The sequence below is a fragment of the Salvelinus fontinalis genome, chromosome 22, assembly GCF_029448725.1.
Source record: "Salvelinus fontinalis isolate EN_2023a chromosome 22, ASM2944872v1, whole genome shotgun sequence".
Classification (NCBI taxonomy): domain Eukaryota; kingdom Metazoa; phylum Chordata; class Actinopteri; order Salmoniformes; family Salmonidae; genus Salvelinus; species Salvelinus fontinalis.
Window position 1 is genome coordinate 12,981,433 of NC_074686.1, and position 23,520 is coordinate 13,004,952.

The 23,520-nt window shown below is 46.2% G+C and overlaps 1 protein-coding gene across 1 annotated transcript; it reads left to right on the forward strand.

Annotated features, from left to right (window-relative positions):
* Nucleotides 1–4,054: 4,054 nt before the first annotated feature.
* LOC129819853 (SNF-related serine/threonine-protein kinase-like) lies at nucleotides 4,055–21,772 on the forward strand. The gene is made up of 8 exons (XM_055876486.1): nucleotides 4,055–4,335; nucleotides 9,516–9,837; nucleotides 10,123–10,341; nucleotides 10,661–10,907; nucleotides 14,070–14,211; nucleotides 17,838–18,050; nucleotides 18,899–19,033; nucleotides 19,245–21,772. The coding sequence occupies exons 2-8, from the start codon at nucleotides 9,715–9,717 to the stop codon at nucleotides 20,620–20,622; spliced, it is 2,457 nt and encodes an 818-aa protein (XP_055732461.1). The 5' UTR covers nucleotides 4,055–4,335; nucleotides 9,516–9,714; the 3' UTR covers nucleotides 20,623–21,772.
* Nucleotides 21,773–23,520: the final 1,748 nt, after the last annotated feature.

Here is a 23,520-nt window from a genome sequence, read left to right on the forward strand (position 1 = left end):
CTACCTGGGCGCATACCGGATACCGTTTCCAGTGCCGGTGGTGGAAGTCAGCGATGAGTGCTGGGTTCAGGATGTCCCAAGTGCTAGGTTCAGGATGTCAGGAGGTCCTAGTGGGGACCCAGCACCTCTCCCCCGGGCCAGAACCCTCCCAGTCAATCAGATACTGGAAACCCCTGCCCTGTGGTCGAATCCTCAAGCGGCGTCTCACCTTGTACACCGGATGGCCATCGACAACACAGGGAGGAGGGGTTGGCCTGGAAATGGAAGACAAAGGACTGTGAGACATGGTTTTAGTACTACACAGGACAGGTAGGAAGTATATGGAGGGTATGGGGCGAACAGTAGAGGGGCTAATGATCTTGGAGCGGGGGGAAAGGTCTCGGCTTCCGGGGGTGTAGCCGGCAGCCCTATAGTGATGTGCCTCGGGCTTGACCTTCTTGGGTACTGGTCGGTACTGCGGAAGCGATGTGGCCCGGGCCTTACTGGACCCCTTCCGAAGGTCCTGGTACTCTGCGGAGCTGGTGGACACACAGTTGTAGACATGTTTTTCATTTATTTAACTAGGCAAGTCAGTTAAGAACAAATAGTTATTTACAATGACTGCCTACCCCGGCCAAACCCTAACCCGGACGACGCTGGGCCAATTGTGCGCCGCCCTATGGGACTCCCAATCACAGCTGATTGTGATACAGCCTGGAATCGGGCCAGGTTCTGTAGTGACGCCTCTAGCACTGAGATGCACTTCCAACGGTGGGACGTTATATAGACAGGTGTGTGTCTTTCCAAATCATGTCCAATCAATTGAATTTACCACAGGTGGACTCCATTCAAGTTGTAGAAACATCTCAAGAATGATCAATGGAAACAGGATGCACCTGAGCTCAATTTTGAGTCACATAGCAAAGAGTCTGAATACTTATGTCAAGGTATTTCTGTTTTTATTTTTTAATACATTTGCAAACATTTATAAAAACCTGTTTTTGCCTTGTCATTATGGGGTATTATTGTGTGTGGATTGATGAGGGGATAAAACGTATTTAATACATTTTAGAATAAATGTATTTACAATGCCTTCAGAAAGTATTCACACCCCTTGACTTTTTCCACATTTTGTTGTGTTACATCCTGAAATTAATATGTATTAAATTGAGATTTTTTTGTCACTGGCCTACAAACAATACCTCATAATGTCAATGGTATTATGTTTTTTGAAATGTTTACAAATTAATTAAAATGAAAAGCTGAAATGTCTTGAGTCAATAAGTATTCAACCCTTTTGTTATGGCAAGCCTAAATAAGTTCAGTAGTAATTGATTAACAAGTCACATAAGTTGAATGGACCATAATAGTTTTTAACATGACTTTGGAATGACTACCTCATCTCTGTACTCCACACATAAAAATATCTGTAAGGTCCCTCAGTCAAGCAGTGAATTTCAAACAGATTCAACCACAAAGACTAGGGAGGTTTACCAATGCCTCACAGAGAAGGGCACCTATTGGTAGATGGGTAAAAATAACAAAAGCAGACATTGAATGTCTCATTGAGCATGTTGAAGTTATTAATTACACCCAGTCACTACAAAGATACAGACTCAGTTGTCCCAGAGGAAGGATACCGCTCAGAGATTTCACTATGATGCCAATGGTGACTTTAAAACAGTTACAGAGTTTAATGGCTGTGATAGGAGAGAACTGAGGATGGATCAACAACATTGTAGTTACTCCACATTACTAACCTAATTGACAGAGTGAAAAGAAGGAAGCCTCTACAGAAAGAAAAATATTCCAAAACATGCATCCTGTTTGCAAAAAAAACCTGATTCAGCCTGCTTTTCACCAGACACTGGGAGATGAATTCACCTTTCAGCAGGACAATAACCTAAAACACAAGGCCAAATATACACTGTAGTAGCTCACCAAGAAAACGTAATGTTCCTGAGTGGCCGAGTTACAGTTCTGATTTAAATCTACATGAAAATCTGAAAAGGTTTGTATTTCCTTTATTTTTATTTTTGGGATTTGTGTGCATTGTTTTGTATTGTTATGTATTACTGCATTGTTTTGTATTGTTAGGTATTACTGCATTGTTTTGTATTGTTAGGTATTACTGCATTGTTTTGTATTGTTAGGTATTACTGCATTGTATTGTTAGGTATTACTGCATTGTTTTGTATTGTTAGGTATTACTGCATTGTTTTGTATTGTTAGGTATTACTGCATTGTTTTGTATTGTTAGGTATTACTGCATTGTTTTGTATTGTTAGGTATTACTGCATTGTTTTGTATTGTTAGGTATTACTGCATTGTTTTGTATTGTTAGGTATTACTGCATTGTTTTGTATTGTTAGGTATTACTGCATTGTTTTGTATTGTTAGGTATTACTGCATTGTTTTGTATTGTTAGGTATTACTGCATTGTTTTGTATTGTTAGGTATTACTGTATTGTTGGAGGTAGGAACATAAGCATTTTGCTGCACCTGCGATAACATTTGCAAAATATGTGTACTCGACCAATCCAGAAAAAGTAATGTTATTACAAATCTATAAAGTTGTTGCAATAACACCTAGCTTTCTCCGAAGGTCATTCATCTACATCTGTTATTATGTTGAGAATAGAACAGAGAGAGCAGCAGAATGTGTGTGTGCGCATGCACTTATGACGATCCTTGTGGGTACTGGATTTCCTCAAAAGTCCCCATAAGGATAGTAAAACAAGGGAAATCTCCTTTGTGGGGACATTTCCCAGGTCTCCACAAGGACAAAGACTTTTTAGGGGTTAGGTTTAGGGTTACAATTAGGGGTAGGAGTTAGGGTTAGGGAAAATATGATTTTGAATGGATATCAATTTTAGGTCACCACAAGGATAGTAAAACATATGTTGTGTGTGTGTGTGTGTGAGTCAAATCAAATTTTATTGGTCACACACATGGTTAGCAGATGTTATTGCGAGTGTAGCAAAATGTTTGTGCTTCTAGTTCCGACAGTGCAGTAATATCTAACAAGTAGTCTAACAATTCCACAACAACTACCTAATACACACAAATCTAAGTAAAAGGATGGAATAAGAATATGTACACATAAATACATGGATGAGCAATGACCGAGCGGCTTAGGCAAGATGCAATAGATGGCTTAAAATACAGTATATACATATCGAATGAGTAAAGTGGCATTAATAAAGTGTCTGTATGTAGGCAACAGCCTCTCTGTTAGCGATGGCTGTTTAACAGTCTGATGGCCTTGAGATAGAAGCTGTTTTTCAGTCTCTCGGTCCCAGCTTTGATGACCTCGCCTTCTGGATGATAGCGTGGTGAACAGGCAGTGGCTCGGGTGGTTGTTTCCTTGATGATCTTTTTGGCCTTCCTGTGACATGGGTGGTGTAGGTGACCTGGAGGGCAGGTAGTTTGCCCCCGGTGATGTGTTGTGCAAACCACACCACCCTCTGGAGAGCCCTGCGGTGGTGGGCGATGCAGTTGCCATATCAGGGGGTGATACAGCCTAACAGGATGCTCTCAATTGTGCATCTGTAAACTTTTGTGATGGTTTAAGGTGACAAGCCAAATTTCTTCAGAGGCGCTGTTGCGCCTTCTTCACCACACTGTCTGTGTGGGTGGACCATTTCAGTTTGTCTGTGATGTGTCCCCCGAGGAACTCTAAGTGTGTGTGTGAGTGAGGAGAGCAGAACACGGAGTGTCCCAGTAAGACCAACCCTTAGATGAGGCTCCTCTGCAATGTTGACTTTATCACCAAGGTTCCTCTGGCACAATGATGGCAAGGACTGGAATATTGGGAGTGGAGATGTTGAATGAATTACACTTATTCCTCCCTGCTCTTTCTCTCTACACATACTCACACTGCACCTGCATAAAGCGCCCCTTCAGTGATTACAGTGTTTTGGGATAGTAGTTTCCCATTTTGTGGTTATTTGCAGTGATATGCGGGTGCTCAAGTTTTTATTCTATATGTCGTGTGTGTGTCAATTTAAAAGCAGAAATACATCTGGTATGGTTTATTTGTTGTTGATGTTTTCAGGTTTACGTACTTCTGACGTCAGAGATGATGCGCCCCAAAGCAGAGAGCGAGAGAGAACTGCTGCCTCTATCAGATTCACACACGGAAGCTTTGAATTAGGCGCAGTTATTTTCAGTGCTCATTCTAACTAAGTCTAGTGCCATTGACAAGGCTGAAGACTGATGTTATCAGAGTACATTGTACAGCCTAGTAGCCTAATCGACGGTCGTTCTTCGAGGCAGTCTGCATTGAATTACTTATAACGAATGAACGCAGCAGGAAGGTCAGAATTAGCCTACATTGCAACTCACCGCAGCGCGGTAAGTAAACTAAATACCGTAACCGTCCACACACAGGTAGCCTATAGGATCTTTATGTATTTGCTTTTAGTGGCGACCTTATGTTTGTATCGGCCAAACAAGCCCACCAGCCTATACTGTGTAGGCTATTAAAATTATACTGTACCTTTATTTGTGTATCAACACTGCGCTTGCCTACCTCACCAATGCCATTGAAAAGCCATGGCTTCGTTGCGGGTTTCTTTGTCGGTAACAAATAACATTCACCATGTAGCTTTGACAGCCTGTCACATTTTGGATGAGGAAGAAAGGGTTGACACATCCGTTGTCCTGTGTTGACATGAACACTGTGCCATAAAGGTCCAGACCCCTTGGCAGAGTGGCACACTCAGATAGCCTACAGGGAGGCCAGATATTTTGTCCCCAAAATATAGTCACTTATCTCAATTATTTAGTCTTCCAAAAATAGTAGCTAGGGTTCTGCAGTTCTTGTTTGTCAGCTTTGTAATGTCAGGGTTGCTGATTTTTATTCTGCCATATCCTACTTAAATAATAATAAGAAAAACAATCATTATTAAATATTAGTAATAAACCATTATTTATAATGATATAATGCAGTTATTATACAGTGAACAAAACATATAAACGCAAAATGTGAAGTGTTGGTCCCATGTTTCATGAGCTGAAATAAAAGATCCCAGAAATGTTCAGGATGCACAAAAAGCTTATTCCTCTCAAATGATGTGCACACGTTTGTTTACATCCCTGTTAGTGAGCATTTCTCCTTTGTCAAGATAACCCATCCACCTGACAGGTGTGGCATATCAAGAAGCTGATTAAACAGCATGATCATTACACAGGTTGTCACGATCGTCTTGAGGATAATGAGTGGACCAAGGCGCAGCGTGAGAGAATACATCTTCCTTTTATTAGACGAAGACGTAACACGAAAACGAAACACTCTTACAAAACTAACAAAACAATAAACGACCGTGAAGCTATAAACGAAAGTGCACACACAAGCTACTAACGTTTAACATAGACAATTACCCACGAAAACCTACTGTCTATGGCTTCCTAAAATATGGCTCCCAATCAGAGACAATGAATGACAGCTGTCTCTGATTGAGAACCATTCAGGCAACCATAGACTTGCCTAGACAACTATACTAAGCCCAACCCCATACACTCAACAAAACCCCCTATATAATACAAACACCCTGAACTAGACAAAACACACAAACATCCCCCATGTCACACTCTGACCTAACTAAACTAATAAAGAAAATCAATATAACAGAGGCCAGGGTGTGACAGTACCCCCCCCCAAACGTGCGGACTCCGGCCGCAAAACCTGACACAGAAGGGGAGGGTCCGGGTGGGCCTTCCTATGGTGGCGGCTCGGGTGCGGGACGTGGACCCCCCTCCACCATAGTCACTAACCGCTTTGGTGGCGCCTCTGGAACGGCGAGTCCCGGACTGAATACCATCCCAGAGGGCGCCACTGGGCTGAGGGGCAGCTCCGGACTGAGGGGCAGCTCCGGCGGATCCTGGCTGGCAGACGGCTCTGGCGGATCCTGGCTGACTGACGGCTCTGGCGGATCCTGGCTGCCTGACGGCTCTGGCGGATCCTGGCTGGCTGGCGGATCCTGGCTGGCTGGTGGCTCTGGCGGATCCTGGCTGGCTGGCGGCTCTGGCGGATCCTGGCTGGCTGGCGGCTCTGGCGGATCCTGGCTGGCTGACGTCTCTGGCTGCTCCTGTCTGGCGGAAGGCTCTGGCTGCTCCTGTCTGGCGGAAGGCTCTGGCTGCTCCTGTCTGGCGGAAGGCTCTGGCTGCTCCTGTCTGGCGGAAGGCTCTGGCTGCTCCTGTCTGGCGGAAGGCTCTGGCTGTTCCTTTCTGGCGGACAGCTCTAGCGGCTCCTGTCTGGCGGGCGGCTCCTGTCTGGCGGACGGCTCTAGCGGCTCCTGTCTGGCGGACGGCTCTAGCGGCTCCTGTCTGGCGGACGGCTCTAGCGGCTCCTGTCTGGCGGACGGCTCTAGCGGCTCCTGTCTGGCGGACGGCTCTAGCGGCTCCTGTCTGGCGGACGGCTCTAGCGGCTCCTGTCTGGCGGACGGCTCTGAAGGCTCAGGACAGACGGGCGGCTTTGAAGGCTCAGTACAGACGGACAGTTCAGACGGCGTTGGGCAGACGGGCAGTTCAGGCGACGTTGGGCAGACGGGCAGTTCAGGCGCCGTTGGGCAGACGGGCAGTTCAGGCGCCGTTGGGCAGACGGGCAGTTCAGGCGGTGTTGGGCAGACGGGTAGTACAGGCGGCGTTGGGCAGACGGCCGACTCTGACCTGCTGAGGTGCACAGTAGGCCTGGTGCGTGGTGCCGGAACTGGTGGTGCCGGACTGGAGACACGCACCTCAAGGCTAGTGCGGGGAGCAGCAACAGGACGCACAGGACTCTGGAGACGCACAGGAGGCTTTGTGCGTGGTGTAGGCACTGGTGGTAATGGGCAGGAGACACGCACCATAGGGCTAGTGCGGGGAGCAGGAACAGGGCACACTGGTTTCTCAAAGCGCACTATAGGCCTGGTGCGTGGTGCCGGAACTGGTGGTACAGGACTGAGGGCACGCACCTCAGGGCGAGTGCAGGGAGAAGGAACAGTGCGTACAGGGCTCTGGAGACGCACATTAGGCCTAGTGCGTGGTGCCGGAACTGGTGGTACCGGGCTGGGGACACGCATCTCAGGGCTAGTGCGGGGAGCAGCAACAGGACGCACAGGACTCTGGAGAGGCACAGGAGGCTTGGTGCGTGGTGTAGGCACTGGTGGTAATGGGCAGGAGACACGCACCATAGGGCTAGTGCGGGGAGGAGGAACAGGGCTCTGGAGACGCACAGGAGGCTTGGTGCGTGGTGTAGGCACTGTCTTAACCAGACGGCTAGCACGCACCTCAGGACGAGTATGGAGAGCTGTTTCTGGTGACATCAAATCCCGCACACGCTCCTTCAAGAGGATGGGGTGCTTTATGCTCCACAACAGCACTTCCCTCATTTCACTCTCCTCCAATTTCCCCATTAATTCATGCACAGTCTCAGCTTCACTCCCCTTACCCACCTCCAATTCCACCTCGACTGGCTCTGGTTCCATCTTCGGCTCCTCACAGTAAGCACGGGGAGCTGGATCAAGTCTCCTACTTGACCCAGCTACACTCCCCGAGAGCCACCCCCCCCCCCAAGAAATTTTTGGGGTTGCCAGCCGCTCTGCCGTGCTAGCTCCTCATACCGGCGCCTCTCTGCTTTCGCTGCCTCCAGCTCAGCTTTGGGGCAGCGATATTCTCCCGGTTGTGCCCAGGGTCCTCCGCTGTCCAGAATTTCCTCCCAATTCCTTAAATCCTGCGTTTTCTGCTGCTGCCTTGAATCACGCTGCTTGGTCCTTGTTTGGTGGGTAATTCTGCAACGATCGTCTTGAGGATAATGAGTGGACCAAGGCGCAGCGTGAGAGAAATACATCTTCCTTTTATTAGACGAAGACGTAACACGAAAACGAAACACTCTTACAAAACTAACAAAACAATAAACGACCGTGAAGCTATAAACGAAAGTGCACACACAAGCTACTAACGTTTAGCATAGACAATTACCCAAGAAAACCTACTGTCTATGGCTGCCTAAAATATGGCTCCCAATCAGAGACAATGAATGACAGCTGTCTCTGATTGAGAACCATTCAGGCAACCATAGACTTGCCTAGACAACTATACTAAGCCCAACCCCATACACTCAACAAAACCCCCTATACAATACAAACACCCTAAACTAGACAAAACACACAAACATCCCCCATGTCACACCCTGACCTAACTAAACTAATAAAGAAAATCAATATAACAGAGGCCAGGGTGTGACACAGGTGCGCCTTGTGCTGGGGACAATAAAAGGCCACTCTAAAATGTGTAGTTTTGTCACACAGCACAATGTCTCAGATGTCTCAAGTTTTGAGGGAGCGTGCAATTGTCATGTTGACTGCAGGGATGTCCACCAGAGCTGTTGCCAGATAATTGAATGTTAATTTCTCTACCATAAGCCGCCTCCAACGTAATTTTAGAGAATTTGGGCAGTACGTCCAACCGTCCTCAGAACCGCAGACCAATGTGTATGGTGTCGTGTGGGCGAGCGGTTTGCGGATGTCAACGTTGTGAACTGAGTGCCCCATGGTGGTGGTGGGGTTATGGTATGAGCAGGCAAAAGATACAGACAACGAACACAATAGCATTTTATCGATAGCAATTTGAATGCACAGAGATATCCTGACGAGATCCTGAGGCCCATTGGAATGCCATTCATCTGCCTCCATCACTTCATGTTTTAGCAAGATAATGCACGGCCCCATGTTAGAAGGATCTGTACACAATTCCTGGAAGCTGAAGATGTCCCAGTTCTTCCATGGCCTGTATACTCACCAGACATGTCACCCATTAAGCATGTTTGGGATCCTCTGGATCAATTTAATTGACTGATTTCTTTACATGAACTGTAACTCTGTAAAATATTTGAAATTGTTGCATGTTGCATTTATATTTTTGCTCAGTATATATTTGCTGACATTGTGGAGAGTGGTTGAAGTGTCTATTGGAAATGTAGACCTTGACCCTTCATAGTACAGTGTTTCACAGTTGTGCTGACAGGGTAATCAATACACACTACTGGAACAGTTATAGAACACCCTGCCTGCCTGGTTGGACTGTGTCCTCACATTGAGGTAGCCTTGCCCTACCCAGGGCAGGGTTAGGGTGCAGACCAGTAGTCTGAAATGTCCTTTCTTCCCTTGCCCAGTTCAGCTGAACTGATCTGATAATGTGAATGCAAAAAGGTGGATACGTGCACACACACGGACACACCTGAATAGTCACCTTTTAGGAATGTTCTTGGGAACAGTTCGGCCATGTCTCTGTGGTTCTTGGCACCAGAGCAGGAATTCCTGTAAGGGGAACATTACGCCTATCTGGAAGAAGTATTGTATAATCAGACAGGTGCGTGCGTGTGTGCATGCGTGTGTGCATGCGTGTGTGCCTAAACCTTCTCTATGGTGGTTGGAATGGTTCCTATGTGTGTGAAAATGATCAACTCTCTTTCTCCCCTATCTCCCTTTCTCTGTCTTCCCACCCCCCTTCCTCCCTCTCTCCCTCTCAACCCCCACTTTCTCTCGCTCTCACAGGGCTGGAACGCAGACTGCACCATGAGTTCCAGTTCACTAGCAGAAGACTGATCTAAGCCAAATTCATCATACGGTGGTAGAGGTCTCCCGTAGGCACTTATTGACGATCAGTTCACCGTCCCAACTATCCAGACTCTAAAATGCAAAACTGATCTTATATCAGCGTATAGGGCCAACTTCATCCCAATCCCCAGCAGCCATGGCAGGGTTCAAGAGGGGTCACGATGGGAAGATCGCCGGGCTCTACGACCTGGACAAGACGTTGGGACGAGGACACTTTGCCGTGGTCAAACTAGCACGCCACGTCTTCACGGGAGAAAAGGTAGCTTGTCTGTCTGCCTGGTCTTTTCTGTGGGAAGATACTGCAATTCTGGTCCAGAGGGAATACTACTGGTTCTAATTTTTCTACTGGCAGTAAATTGATTGATTAATGTAAAGTAATTGATTGGCTAGCAATCCTGTAATTATTATTCCATATCAAGGTGACACTTAAGTTCAGACTGGACCTTGTAGCCAGAGGCTATATCTCCTAGGAGAAGGATGATGATGATTCTGATGAAGAACATGATAATAATAATAATAATAATAATCATTATTTCCACTCCAGGTAGCCGTGAAGGTGATCGATAAGTCCAGACTGGACCCAGTAGCCAGAGCTCACCTGTTCCAGGAGGTCAGGTGTATGAAGCTGGTGCAACACCCCAACGTGGTGCGTCTGTATGAGGTCATCGACACGCAGACCAAGCTCTACCTAATCCTGGAGCTGGGTGATGGAGGGGACATGTACGACTGCATCATGAAGCACGACGGAGGACTCACAGAGGAGGTGTGTGGTGGGTGGGGGAGTGTGTATGTTTGGTGGTGAGGGGAGGGGTGTGTTTGTGTGCTTTCTCTCTCTCTCTGTGTGTGTGTGTGTGTGTGTGTGTGTGTGTGTGTGTGTGTGTGTGTGTGTGTGTGTGTGTGTGTGTGTGTGTGTGTGTGTGTGTGTGTGTGTGTGTGTGTGTGTGTGTGTGTGTGTGTGTGTGTGTGTGTGTGTGTGTGTAATGAAAAAGGACTACAGCAGCATTGTAAACACCCTACCTATAAGAAAAAAATATCATGATCATCATCACTAAAGTTGAAGATGTCTTAACTCCTCTCTCCAGGTGGCGAAGCGTTACTTTGCCCAGATCGTCCATGCCATCTCCTACTGCCACCAGCTCCACGTGGTGCACCGTGACCTGAAGCCAGAGAACGTGGTGTTCTTTGAGAAGCAGGGCCTGGTCAAGCTCACTGATTTTGGCTTCAGCAACAAGTTCCAGCCAGGGGAGAACCTGGCCACCTCCTGTGGCTCTCTGGCCTACTCTGCTCCAGAGATACTGCTGGGAGATGAATATGACGCGCCCGCTGTGGGTGAGTGTCTGTTGGGGGAACTGTGTTTGTGTTGGGGGTAGGGGGAGGGAGGGTGTGTGTGTATAGGAGTGTGTCTGTATTTGTATGTATGAAGGGACTGATTTCAGACTGGCTTGTTGTGATTTATCAACAGTGGCAGGTTGTTATTGCAATCTTTACTTCAGATAGATTTGAGGCATACTGCCTTTTCTGTGTGGTGCTGTGATTTCTCTGTCTTTCTCTCCGTCTCGCTCGCTCTCTCTTTCTCGCTCAATTTCTGTCTTTCTTTGCGCGTGTGTGTGTGTGTGCGCGCGTGTTAATAAACTCTCCAGAATCCATAATCCAGCATGTGTTCTTCCCAGTGGTAACAGTACATACAGTCCTCCATCTGTCCCAGGTGAACTGCTAGATCCTCTAACAGACCAGGCCAATAATGACCCTTACATGCAGTTGGCTTTTGGGTCAATTCCATTTCAAAGTCAATACAGTTAGGAAGTATACTGACATTTTTTTCTAATTGAAAACGTGGAATTGGGATTTCTGTTTACTTCTTGTATTGACTGAATTGGTCCCAATAGAATGGACCCCAACCCTGCTTGGCAGACAAACTGGGAAACTTTCACAACTATCAGACAACTAACGACAGAGGTGTTGCAGAGGGTAGTGCCTTAGCTGGTTATAGTATGAAGAAATTAATATTAAGATCACTTTATTGGGGTGGCAGGTAGCCTAGTGCAGGTAGCCTAGTGGTTAAAGCATTGGGCCAGTAATCAAAAGGTTGCTGGATTGAATCCCCGAGCTGATAAGGTAAAAATCTGTCGTTCTGCCCCTGAACAAGGCAGTTAACCCACAGTTCCCCGGTAGGCCATCATTGTAAAATAAGAATTTGTTCTTAACTGACTTGCCAAGTTAAATAAAGGTTAAATAAAAAAAAATATTGGTCAACACAAGGTCCAACCTAAATTTTACTTTAGCTTTTAACCCAACCCCTTTGAAAGACACACATGCAGAGGTTAAGACCCAAATTATTTTCCAATCGTTTCGTTCTGAACAGAACCATTATTGTTTTTGTTCCGATCCGCTGTTCCGACCAGCAAAATAAAGTTCTGAACCGGTCGAACCCAAAAACAAGTAACAATTTATATTGTTCCTTTCTGTTCCTTTTTAAACCTCTGAAATATATATTTTTTACATTTAGCTTGACATGAAATAACTTCACCAATCAGTGCGGATAGAGAAGCTTGCTATGGAGCGGGCAAGCTATTTACATGCATTGGACAGACAAGTGTAGGGCACGAGATGCGACTGTAACTTTGCGGGTGGGGAGGGAGAGGGTGGAAAAGGAAGCTGGGCTTGAAGCGCTGGGCCTCTTGTTGTTATGACACTTAAGTTCAGACTGGACCTTGTAGCCAGAGGCTATTATCTGAATTAGGCCCACAAAATTATACCTACGGAGGAGCGGCTTCTATGAAGGAACTTTGAATGTCTTTAAACTTCAAAGAGTTTGCCTAGATAACGTTGGAACAGAGCTAGCTAACTATGCTTTTTAAAATAATGATTCTGTTCCGGAACAGTATAGATCACTTTCGTTCTAGGATCTGATCCCTGAACCAGTTCCAACCCCTGATCCATATACAGGTTTTTGAGAGGTCCCAGGATTTAAACTGTCAACCCTCTGGTTGCTCGCACGCCTCTCTAACTTCTAGGCAACTATCCGGTCTATATCTCACTCTGTATCTATTATTTTCTGAATGGAGAAGAGGTAGATAACAACTCCCAAATCAAATATCAATACACAATGAAATTGGTTTCTACACCATAATGTGTTTCTCCTAGCACCTCTGGTGTAGCGACACCTCACAGAGGGACTAAATGATGGAAATAAAATGAAAAAGAAAGAGGGAAAACAAGAGGGGGAGGGGAGAGACTGAAAGGGGAAGAAAGAGAGCGAGAGAGACAAAGGGAATCAGTATTCATCCCCTGCACCCAGAGGCCAAGGCTTCAGACCCAGAAAGAAAGAAAGAAAAAAAAAAAAGAAAAAAAAAGAGGGAGCATTTCACATTTTTCTGACTGAGTGGAGATGCAGGGACAGTTTCTGTCTTGCTCTCTATTTTATCCTTCTCTTTTGTGCTGAGCAGATTATCCGATTTGTGTTTGTAGTTGCTGACGCCTCTGGTTATGTGTGTGTGCTGTTGATATCACTCAGCAATGCGGTGATTGCTGAATGTAGCCCATCTGGCAGAGGTTGAGCGATGTCAAAGGAAATGGTAGGGGCACTGATTGTTATGGGGAGAGGGTTGTATCTTAACACCACGCCTGTAATAGAGGATGCAGAGGGTGTTACATCACATAGCTGTCTCACTAATAGCAGTTCTATAGCTAATAAGAGAGACACGGTGACAAGCTCTCTTTAAATATGTATCCAAGAAACTGTCAGCCAGATGGTTTATAAATAAAGTTATCCAGAGGCTGCCAGCCCACAGGTTTATAAATAAAGTTATCCAGGAAGTTGTTTGCCCTATGACAAGGTAATGAGGGACTGGGGGCACGGTTGCTAGAATACCTAGTGACGTGAAAATAGGTGATGGCAATGTTTTGTTGTCCTCTCTTACTGCAGTGTGTGTGTGTGTGTGTGTAGATAGTTGTTCTGTTAATGGTTGTTCTGAATAAGAGAACTGTTCCATGTACTGTAACATGACGTGTGTTAGAGGCATTGAAGGATGAACATAAACCATAAACCACTTTGTGTGTGTGTGCCTACATGTGTGTTGGTTCTTATGTGTGCGGGCGTGTATCCATGCATGGGTCCATGCATGAGCGGAACTTCAATGTGTGTGTGTGTGTGTCTCTGTGTGTGTGTTTGGTCAGGCAGATGCCCTAGGCCAGTTTGTGTATTTATGGAAGTGTCCTGGTCAGATGATTCATACTTCTTCTGAGTAGGAGCAGGTTGTTCTTATGTAGGTCAGTGGAAAAAACATACAATACCATGCATCTCTTTTTTAGTCTTTCTGTATTTCTCCCTCAATCTTTTTCCCCTGTTTCTCTGTCTGTCTTTCTTACTCTCACTCGTTCTTTCTCTCTCTGTCTCTCTCTCTCTCTCTGTCTCTCTTTGTCTCTCTCTGTGTCTCTGTCTCTCTCTGTGTCTCTCTCTCTCTCTGTCTCTGTCTCTCTCTGTCTCTGTAGATATCTGGAGTCTGGGGGTGATTCTGTTCATGTTGGTGTGTGGCCATCCACCCTTTCAGGAGGCCAACGACAGTGAGACCCTCACCATGATCATGGACTGTAAATATACAGTAGCATCACACATCTCCTCAGCCTGCAGAGAGTGAGTCACACACATGCACGTACAGACACACTCCATTTGAAAGTACTCTGTAGCTGCTGCATATTTCATGCCCATAGATGTGTGAAGAGCGAGAGTGTAGAGCAGAGGGGATGAGAGGAGAGAGGGAACGTGGAGAGAGAGAGGCATAGTATAAAAAGACAGTATCTCTCCTCTCCTGGTCACGCCTCTGCAGTAGTAGCCCAGCCCCAGCCCCAATGCTGTGTTAAGTTGAGTGTATCTCTGATGTTTCCATTAAAACATCAGGCTAATCTATTTTTAACATTGTTCCGCTGCTGCTGCTGTATTGAACCACAGCTCTCTGCAGTGTGTGTGTATGTGTGTGTGTTCAGATGGCTTCTGACTAGGCTAGTCCTCATTATACATATCACACCATCGCCAGGCTAGCCTTGTCAGGGGTAGTCATATTCGAGATGCAAAGCCTCTATTTATTAAAGTAGGACTGACAACTTTTTTAGCAACGTGAATTCTTACTCAAATCTGTTCATATATACCCCCACAAAGAATATGTCACCTTTTTTTATATATACTTTCGGATAATCGAGAACTTGAAAATGACCACATCTAAGTGTTCATAAGTTCATGTTTGGGACTGAGTTGTATATATAGTAAGGCATTTGTGAAAATTTGATAGCTAGGTAGCTAGCTGCTGGGAGAATGTCATGTCATTGGAGAGTGGGTGAGTGACCGACTTTTCCCCCTCATATTGTTTTTTGGTGGCTACAGCTAGAGATACAGGTTAGCTAGCAAGAAATGTGAATCGTTTTGATAGCTTGCTATGCTGAACTTGAACGACTGTTATCCACAGTTAGCATATATCTTATTTGTCAATCAAATGTATTTGGCATGGATCAAATGGGCGGGCAGGCAGGCAAGTTCCCATTCAGTTGTCTGCAAGCTGCAGAAGGATGAGCAGGCTACTATTCCCCATCGTTTATCAGTGCAATTTTGACAGCCAACTAGCTGAAGCAGTTTGAGGGGGTTTATCTGATGTTCCCTCATTAGATTTTAGCTCATCTCACTCTGGCTAGTATTAGTTGTTGATCTTGGTGTTGTTGATGTGCATAGGTAACGCAGGGGGAGAGAACCTCTTTTCATGGTTGTTTGATCGAAAGGACTGTGAAGTTCCCAAATGTAGTAGGACTCCTGTGTTATTTACATAATTGCAGAAATCCATTCAGTTGTATTTTCTGGCTTTTGGTGAATGTGTTCTAATGATCTAAAGTCGCGCTGTTGCTACTGCCTGTAAACACACCGTCCAGTTCAAAGTGAATGATGGCAGGGCTTACTGCCTGTAAACACACCGTCCAGTTCAAAGTGAATGATGGCAGGGCTTACTGCCTGTAAACACACCGTCCAGTTCAAAGTGAATGATGACAGGTCCTACTGCCTGTAAACACACCGTCCAGTTCAAAGTGAATGATGACAGGGCTTACTGCCTGTAAACACACCGTCCAGTTCAAAGTGAATGATGGCAGGGCTTACTGCCTGTAAACACACCGTCCAGTTCAAAGTGAATGATGGCAGGGCTTACTGCCTGTAAACACACCGTCCAGTTCAAAGTGAATGATGGCAGGGCTTACTGCCTGTAAACACACCGTCCAGTTCAAAGTGAATGATGGCAGGGCTTACTGCCTGTAAACACACCATCCAGTTCAAAGTGAATGATGGCAGGGCTTACTGCCTGTAAACACACCGTCCAGTTCAAAGTGAATGATGGCAGGGCTTACTGCCTGTAAACACACCGTCCAGTTCAAAGTGAATGATGACAGGTCCTACTGCTTGTAAACACACCGTCCAGTTCAAAGTGAATGATGACAGGTCCTACTGCCTGTAAACACACAGTCCAGTTCAAAGTGAATGATGACAGGTCCTACTGCCTGTAAACACACCGTCCAGTTCAAAGTGAATGATGACAGGTCCTACTGCCTGTAAACACACAGTCCAGTTCAAAGTGAATGATGGCAGGGCTTACTGCCTGTAAACACACCGTCCAGTTCAAAGTGAATGATGACAGGTCCTACTGCCTGTAAACACACCGTCCAGTTCAAAGTGAATGATGACAGGTCCTACTGCCTGTAAACACACCGTCCAGTTCAAAGTGAATGGTGACAGGTCCTACTGCCTGTAAACACACAGTCCAGTTCAAAGTGAATGATGGCAGGCTAGAGTGCCAAAAGGCTTATTTGCATATAGGCTACTGTAGCTCTGATTGGCTATGGTGCACCGGTCTGCGTAGACTCCGGTCCTGGACAAGACAGATGTTTTTATTAGGTTTTATTTACTGCAGTGTCTATTAATTGTCCAAACGCACGGCCGCTTTCCCATGCTATATTGCTAATGTTAGGCTCCATGTTTTTAGGTTGCTAAATAAATAGCTAGCTACATAAATAGATACACTATCCCAGTGGTGTCAAACTCAATCAGCACACCTATGTACATATGATGCTGTATATAGCATTTTAACATATTAAAACTAATGTTTGTTCAGCTTTTGCTGCTATGCTTGCAGATGTGCATAATATGGTGCGACCCTAATCAAAAAGTATTTCACTCCAAATAACAAAAACGTAGCAATAGGTTGTTGTAACATTTAAACTTAAAACATGTTTTAATTTTTTTTGCACTGCATGGATCACCTGTGCGGTTGAATGCAGCATCGCTGTATGGTGCACTCAGAATGTCTTGTAGTTGAGTAGTCAGCCTAGACTACTGCTCAAATGTTTCTATAATAGACCTACATGTTTGTCCTCTGCATCGTGTTTTGTTGCAGGTTTTGTTATTTGGTTAGTCATTGTCAAGCTTTAAAAACCAAAGCCAGACTGCAATATTTTAGTAGTCTAGCTAGGAATGTGACATGTGTCTGTACACTTTCCTTCCACTGCGCGCTGTAAACGGGACACACGAAAGCAGCGCAATTAAAGTTGAATTCACCGATGTAAGCGCTTCAGGCTGTAATTTCATAAAGTAGATGACTCAAATGTTGACTCCTTTATATTCGCTTGTGTTTGACACATGTGCACTAGCCTATTAGCCACGTTATGATTGACTTGTGATCGTTGCCCTGGATATTTTGATTGTATTGACATTCCCAGCCTTAGTTACAGTCGTTCGTTTTTGTTCAAAATATTGAGTCATTGAAACAGTGCATCCCGAATGGGTGGAAGCAGCAAACAATGTACCAGGCCATCTGTGATTTACAACCTGACAGGAATATTTTTTGGACTACCAAGAAATGTATTGGTGAATTATATTATTCATGCATTGAACTGCATCAATCTATTCTGCCAACAATGCCTTACCATACGTCAATACATTTTTGGTCAAATAGAACCTATCTTTAAAACCTCTTATAAAGTTGGTTTTGAAGCATAAACTGGGAATTTGATATTTTTTTTACTGATTTTATGATTCTCTGTTTTGTTTCATATCTGCAAAGTAATTAAAACGCTGCCAGTTCCACTTTAAGCCTTGTATTAAGATTTGATTTAACCTCTATAGTTACTATGGTAACCAAAATGTAATAATGAAATTACCATAATTAATTAAGTGTACCTTCATCTCCCTCACTCCTCTCTATCTTTCCATCTCTCCTTCTCTCTCTCTAGTCTGATTGACTGTATGCTGCAGAGAGATCCTAAGAGGCGGGCCACTGTGGAACTGATCCAGGGCCATGATTGGCTGCAGGGAGTCGACCCCTCCCCTGCCACCAAGCTGACCACACCCCTGGTGTCGTACAGGAGCCTATCAGAGGAGGAGCACGGCAGTATCATCCAACGAATGGCACTAGGTGGCATCGCAGACAGGGACACTGTCACAGAGTAAGACACACAGAAACAAAATGAACGTAGTGTAATTCTACGAAGGCCTCTCCTTTCCATTTCTGTTCACACAGTCCTGTCATTAGGTTGTGATGATCATTATTAGTGACTGTCCTGTCATTAGCTTCTGGTAATGATGATTATTAGTGACTGTCCAATATCGCTGTCCTATCGCATCACTATGCCAGCTGGCGTGACGCTAAATTGCTTCCCCACTGTCGTCATCAGCTTATTTATCATTAGCAGCACTCTGAGCGCCTGTTCTGCAGCTGGTGTCGCGTTAAATTGATTCTCCACCTCTGTCTTCTCCGTTGGACTGACAGCAGTCATCGCTGTTTCGGTTCTGATCTGCTTGTCGGATAATGCTTGCGTGTGTGTGAGATTGTTGAGGGTAGCTAGTAGTTATGGTAATCTAGTATATAAAGTATGTTCTGATGTATGTTCTGAACATGTCCTCTCTCTCTCTCTCTCTCTCTCTCGCTCTCTCTCTCTCTCTCTCTCTCTCTCTCTCTCTCTCTCTCGCTCTCTCTCTCTCGCTCTCTCTCTCTCTCTCTCTCTCTCTCTCTCTCTCTCTCTCTCTCTCTCTCTCTCTCTTACTCTCTCTCTCTCTCTCTCTCTCTCTCTCTCGCTCTCTCGCTCTCTCGCTCTCTCGCTCTCTCTCTCTCTCTCTCTCTCTCTCTCTCTCTCTCTCTCTCTCTCTCTCTCTCTCTCTCTCTCTCTCTCGCTCTCTCGCTCTCTCGCTCTCTCGCTCTCTCTCTCTCGCTCTCGCTCTCGCTCTCTCGCTCTCGCTCTCTCTCTTTCTCTGTCTTTCTCATTCTCTCTCCCGCCCACCACCCCTCTCTCTCTAGAGCCTTGGAGTCTGACCAGTATAACCACATCACAGCTACATATTTCCTGCTGGCAGAGAGGATACTGAGGGAGAAACAGGAGAGAGAGCAGAACAACCACACATGGTCCAGCCCCAGCCACAAGGCCCAGTTCAGGTACAGTAAATATAAACACACTCACACACAACGCAGAATGTTGTGGGCTGTGTTTCTGTCAGTCTGCACTGCACTCAGCCCAAGGGGGGGGGGGGGGGGGGGGGGGGGCGCTGTCACAGTAAATAAACAAGTAGAGACAGAGAGGGAGGGAGCTGCCACAGTAAATGTTGTTCAAACTCTCTGCTCCCTCTCTCTGCTTAACCCTCTTCAGGCAGTCTTGGCCCACTAGAGTGGACGTGCACCAGGACATGGGGGACGGTTTGGGGGGTACCCTCATCTCCCACCCAGGGGGCCCCCAGTCCCCCGCCCGCAGTGCTGAGAGCCTGGTCCACCACGGACCCAGACCCAAAACATCCCTACTGGACCTCAACCACAGACGGTTGGACAATAACACACAACCCACACACACTCTGACCCTCCAGGCTGATGACACACACACTACACACAAAGCACTCCCTCCTGTCGATTCAACCAGAGAGCACCAGGACAGGGGCCTCCGGCCTCCAGTCAAGCCCCACTCCATCCCCCTCAGGCTGGGCTCCCTGGCCTCCCCCACCCCCTCTAAACCACGGAGCCCCAGCCTCTTCAGCCTAGATGAGGAGGAGGAAGATGAGGAGGAGGACGAGGAGGATTCGTCTCCCTCGGTTCTCCCTTCTCAGGTGGTTCTCCGGCATAACATTGCCTCATCTTCATCCTCTTCCTCCCCTTCCTCTGTCTCTAACCGACTGACTTCTCGTAAGAGTGCACCCGTCCTCAACCAGATACACGAGGAGGAAGGAGAGGATGAGGAAGTAGAGAAGGATAACAAGGAGAAGGAAGGAATGATAGAAGGAAAGAAGTGTGTGTTCAAGCCAGAACAAGCTTTCCTCAGCCTCCACACTGGGATGTTGACGTCGTCAGGTGTGTCGTCCCCAGCAACGGTTACCAAGGTGGCAACAGTTGCCATGGCGTCTCCCACCTCAGAGAGGAGAGATGACAATGACTCTGTGAGCCAGCGGAGACCGGACATGGACACGACAGGACCAAGACAAGGAAGACCTAGCTTTGCCAGTGGTGGGGGAGACAGAAGTTGGAGTGGGGGAGACAGAGGAAGAGAAAGCCCCTCTGCTGATGGCTCAGGTATGGGGGCGGGACTAGGCTCAGCCAAAGCAGCCAGCGGATTGGTGGAGAGCCTGAAGCTGATGAGCCTATGCCTGAGCTCCCAGTTCCACAGCCTGACAGCTGGGGGAGGAGGGGTAAGGGGGGGGAGCTTGGACCACCAGGACCAGCCAGTGTGGAGGATGTGTATGGGGGGCTCTACAGGCAGCCTGGATAAGGTCTCTCTCCTGGGGGGTCCGTCGCCCGGGGGGACCCACCACCTCCAGCACCACCCCCTTGACCACTTCTCTGACCCACAGTTCGAGGCCCCGTCCTCGGGCACACTGAGGCTGGGTGAGCTGGACCTGGCCAGGGAGCATCACCAGAACCTGAAGAACAGAGTGCTACAGATGCCTCTCAGTGATAAGACTATGTCAGTTAATATACACAGGAGCCCCAAAGAGGGTCTGCTCTGTCCCCCTTCACCGCACAGCTGCTGCCAAGTCATATAGACCACATCTATCATCCTTTCCACCCCCCCTTCCTGAGATGGAACAACATAATTATAGTTGCACAATGACAATCTTTAGTTCATCCATGTTTTTAGACAATCATATTTCAGTTATTTTAATGCTGACTGAAAATAGGTGGGGACATGACCTTGTGTTGTGAATGAAATGAGAAGTTTAAAAGATAATATCATATGAACTATTAGGGCATCTGCTGTAATTGGTTGAAATGCAGTCTGTTACAACTACATTCTCTTCACAGTTTCTGTTGTTAGTCTTGGACAGACACACACAAACACTCTCCATTTGTGACTCTGTAAATATGTGTAAATACAAAGTAGTACTTTAGTAGTACAGTACTTCTATTAGCAGTGCTTCCAGTAGAGCTGTGATGAGTTCTAGTCAGACCCTGACCACTATCAGGGTTGGGCTCAATGCCATTTAAATTCAGTCAATTCAGACAGAATTTTGTCATAAAGAAGATTTGAGGAAAATTGGACTTGGAATTTCCATTTACTTCCTTATTTGACTGAATTGAAATTTAATTGACCCCAACCGTGACCACTACAACCCCGTAGAGTGTTCCAAGCCAAGACAATAACAGTATCACCCCTGCAAGTGTTGCTCTGTTGTGACGGTGTTTGACATATTCTTGTGCGATATCTAACTATCTAAGTATGTAGTTGCCAGTGCATGTGTTCTATTGTACAAGACGACTTCTAGAGTTTAAACATCCACCTGGGGACTGTTCCAGTAAGCAGGATCAATGATTTAGCCAGCTAACTGTCCTAAATATTCTAAAATTACTTCCTATTTTCCAGAAATATAGATTTGAAATTAGCATGGTGTAATTGACTTGACAACCAACAACAGTTTAGCTTTCAAAATGAACCAGAAAAATTATGATATATATATATATATGACTGTTTTTACAGTTCGCTGGCTAACTTAATGACACTGCTTTCTAGAACACCCTACCTGTACTGCACTATGACACTGTAATGGCCTAAAACTATGTCACTCCGCCTCACACAACAAATTGTACAACAACAACAACCACAACAACATATATTCCAATAGATATGTATTGAGCCTAATGTACTGTACTGTATGTATATGGTGATGTATAAAAATAAACTGTTGTGAATAAGAATGATGTTAATTTTGTTATGTTTCTTTCTTGTTTGTGTAACAGGCGTGAATGTTCTTTGCTTCCTTGCTCACCCTTCCTCAACTAGGAGTAATCTTACGTCCTCTGCCTCGCTAACACACGTCACCGCCCGCTTGACAATGTCTTGGCCAGTTGTGCCACCGAAAAGGTATCGAGGTAGAGACATTTTAAGCTGGAAAGTGAGGTTGCGTTATAATATAACTGTTACATTTGGATGTTTTCTTGTGTTGGGTTGCTGTTTTAATCTTTGCTGACACATGACCAAGCACAGACTGCTACTTACTGCAGGTAACAAATATGAAATGTATTGAAAGGCAGAGTGAAAGAGAGAGAATAGAAGAAAGAGAGAAAGATACACCACGTGAAAGTGTGCCTGAATTGGAAGGACAAAATGTGAGTCGGAGTGAAAAGGAGAGAGAAAGAGAGGAAGAGAGACAGATGGAAAGGAAGAGAGAGAGATGGTGGGGGAGAGAGACAGATGGAAAGGAAGCGAGAGAGATGGTGGGGGAGAGAGACAGATGGAAAGGAAGAGAGAGAGATGGTGGGGGAGACAGATGGAAAGGAAGAGAGAGAGATGGTGGGGGAGAGAGACAGATGGAAAGGAAGAGAGAGAGATGGTGGGGATAGAGACATGGAAAGGGGGAGAGAGACAGATGGAAAGGAAGAGAGACAGATGGAAAGGAAGAGAGAGAGATGGTGGGGGAGAGAGACAGATGGAAAGGAAGAGAGACAGATGGAAAGGAAGAGAGAGAGATGGTGGGGGAGAGAGACAGATGGAAAGGAAGAGAGAGAGATGGTGGGGGAGAGAGACAGATGGAAAGAAAGAGAGAGAGATGGTGGGGGAGAGAGACGGATGGAAAGGAAGAGAGACGGATGGAAAGGAAGAGAGAGATGGTGGGGGAGAGAGACAGATGGAAAAGAGGAGAGAGAGATGGTGGGGGAGAGAGACAGATGGAAATGAAGAGAGAGAGATGGTGGGGGAGAGAGACAGATGGAAATGAAGAGAGAGAGATGGTGGGGGAGAGAGACAGATGGAAAGGAAGAGAGAGATGGTGGGGGAGAGAGACAGATGGAAAGGAAGAGAGAGATGATGGGGGAGAGAGACAGATGGAAAGGAAGAGAGAGAGATGGTGGGGGAGAGAGACAGATGGAAATGAAGAGAGAGAGATGGTGGGGGGAGAGACAGATGGAAAGGGAGAGAGAGATGGTGGGGGAGAGAGACAGATGGAAAGGAAGAGAGAGAGATGGTGGGGGAGAGAGAGATGGAAAGGAAGAGAGAGAGATGGTGGGGGAGAGAGACAGATGGAAAGGGAGAGAGAGAGATGGTGGGGGAGAGAGACAGATGGAAAGGAAGAGAGAGAGATGGTGGGGGAGAGAGACAGATGGAAAGGAAGCGAGAGAGATGGTGGGGGAGAGAGACAGATGGAAAGGAAGAGAGAGAGATGGTGGGGGAGACAGATGGAAAGGAAGAGAGAGAGATGGTGGGGGAGAGAGACAGATGGAAAGGAAGAGAGAGAGATGGTGGGGATAGAGACATGGAAAGGGGGAGAGAGACAGATGGAAAGGAAGAGAGACAGATGGAAAGGAAGAGAGAGAGATGGTGGGGGAGAGAGACAGATGGAAAGGAAGAGAGACAGATGGAAAGGAAGAGAGAGAGATGGTGGGGGAGAGAGACAGATGGAAAGGAAGAGAGAGAGATGGTGGGGGAGAGAGACAGATGGAAAGGAATA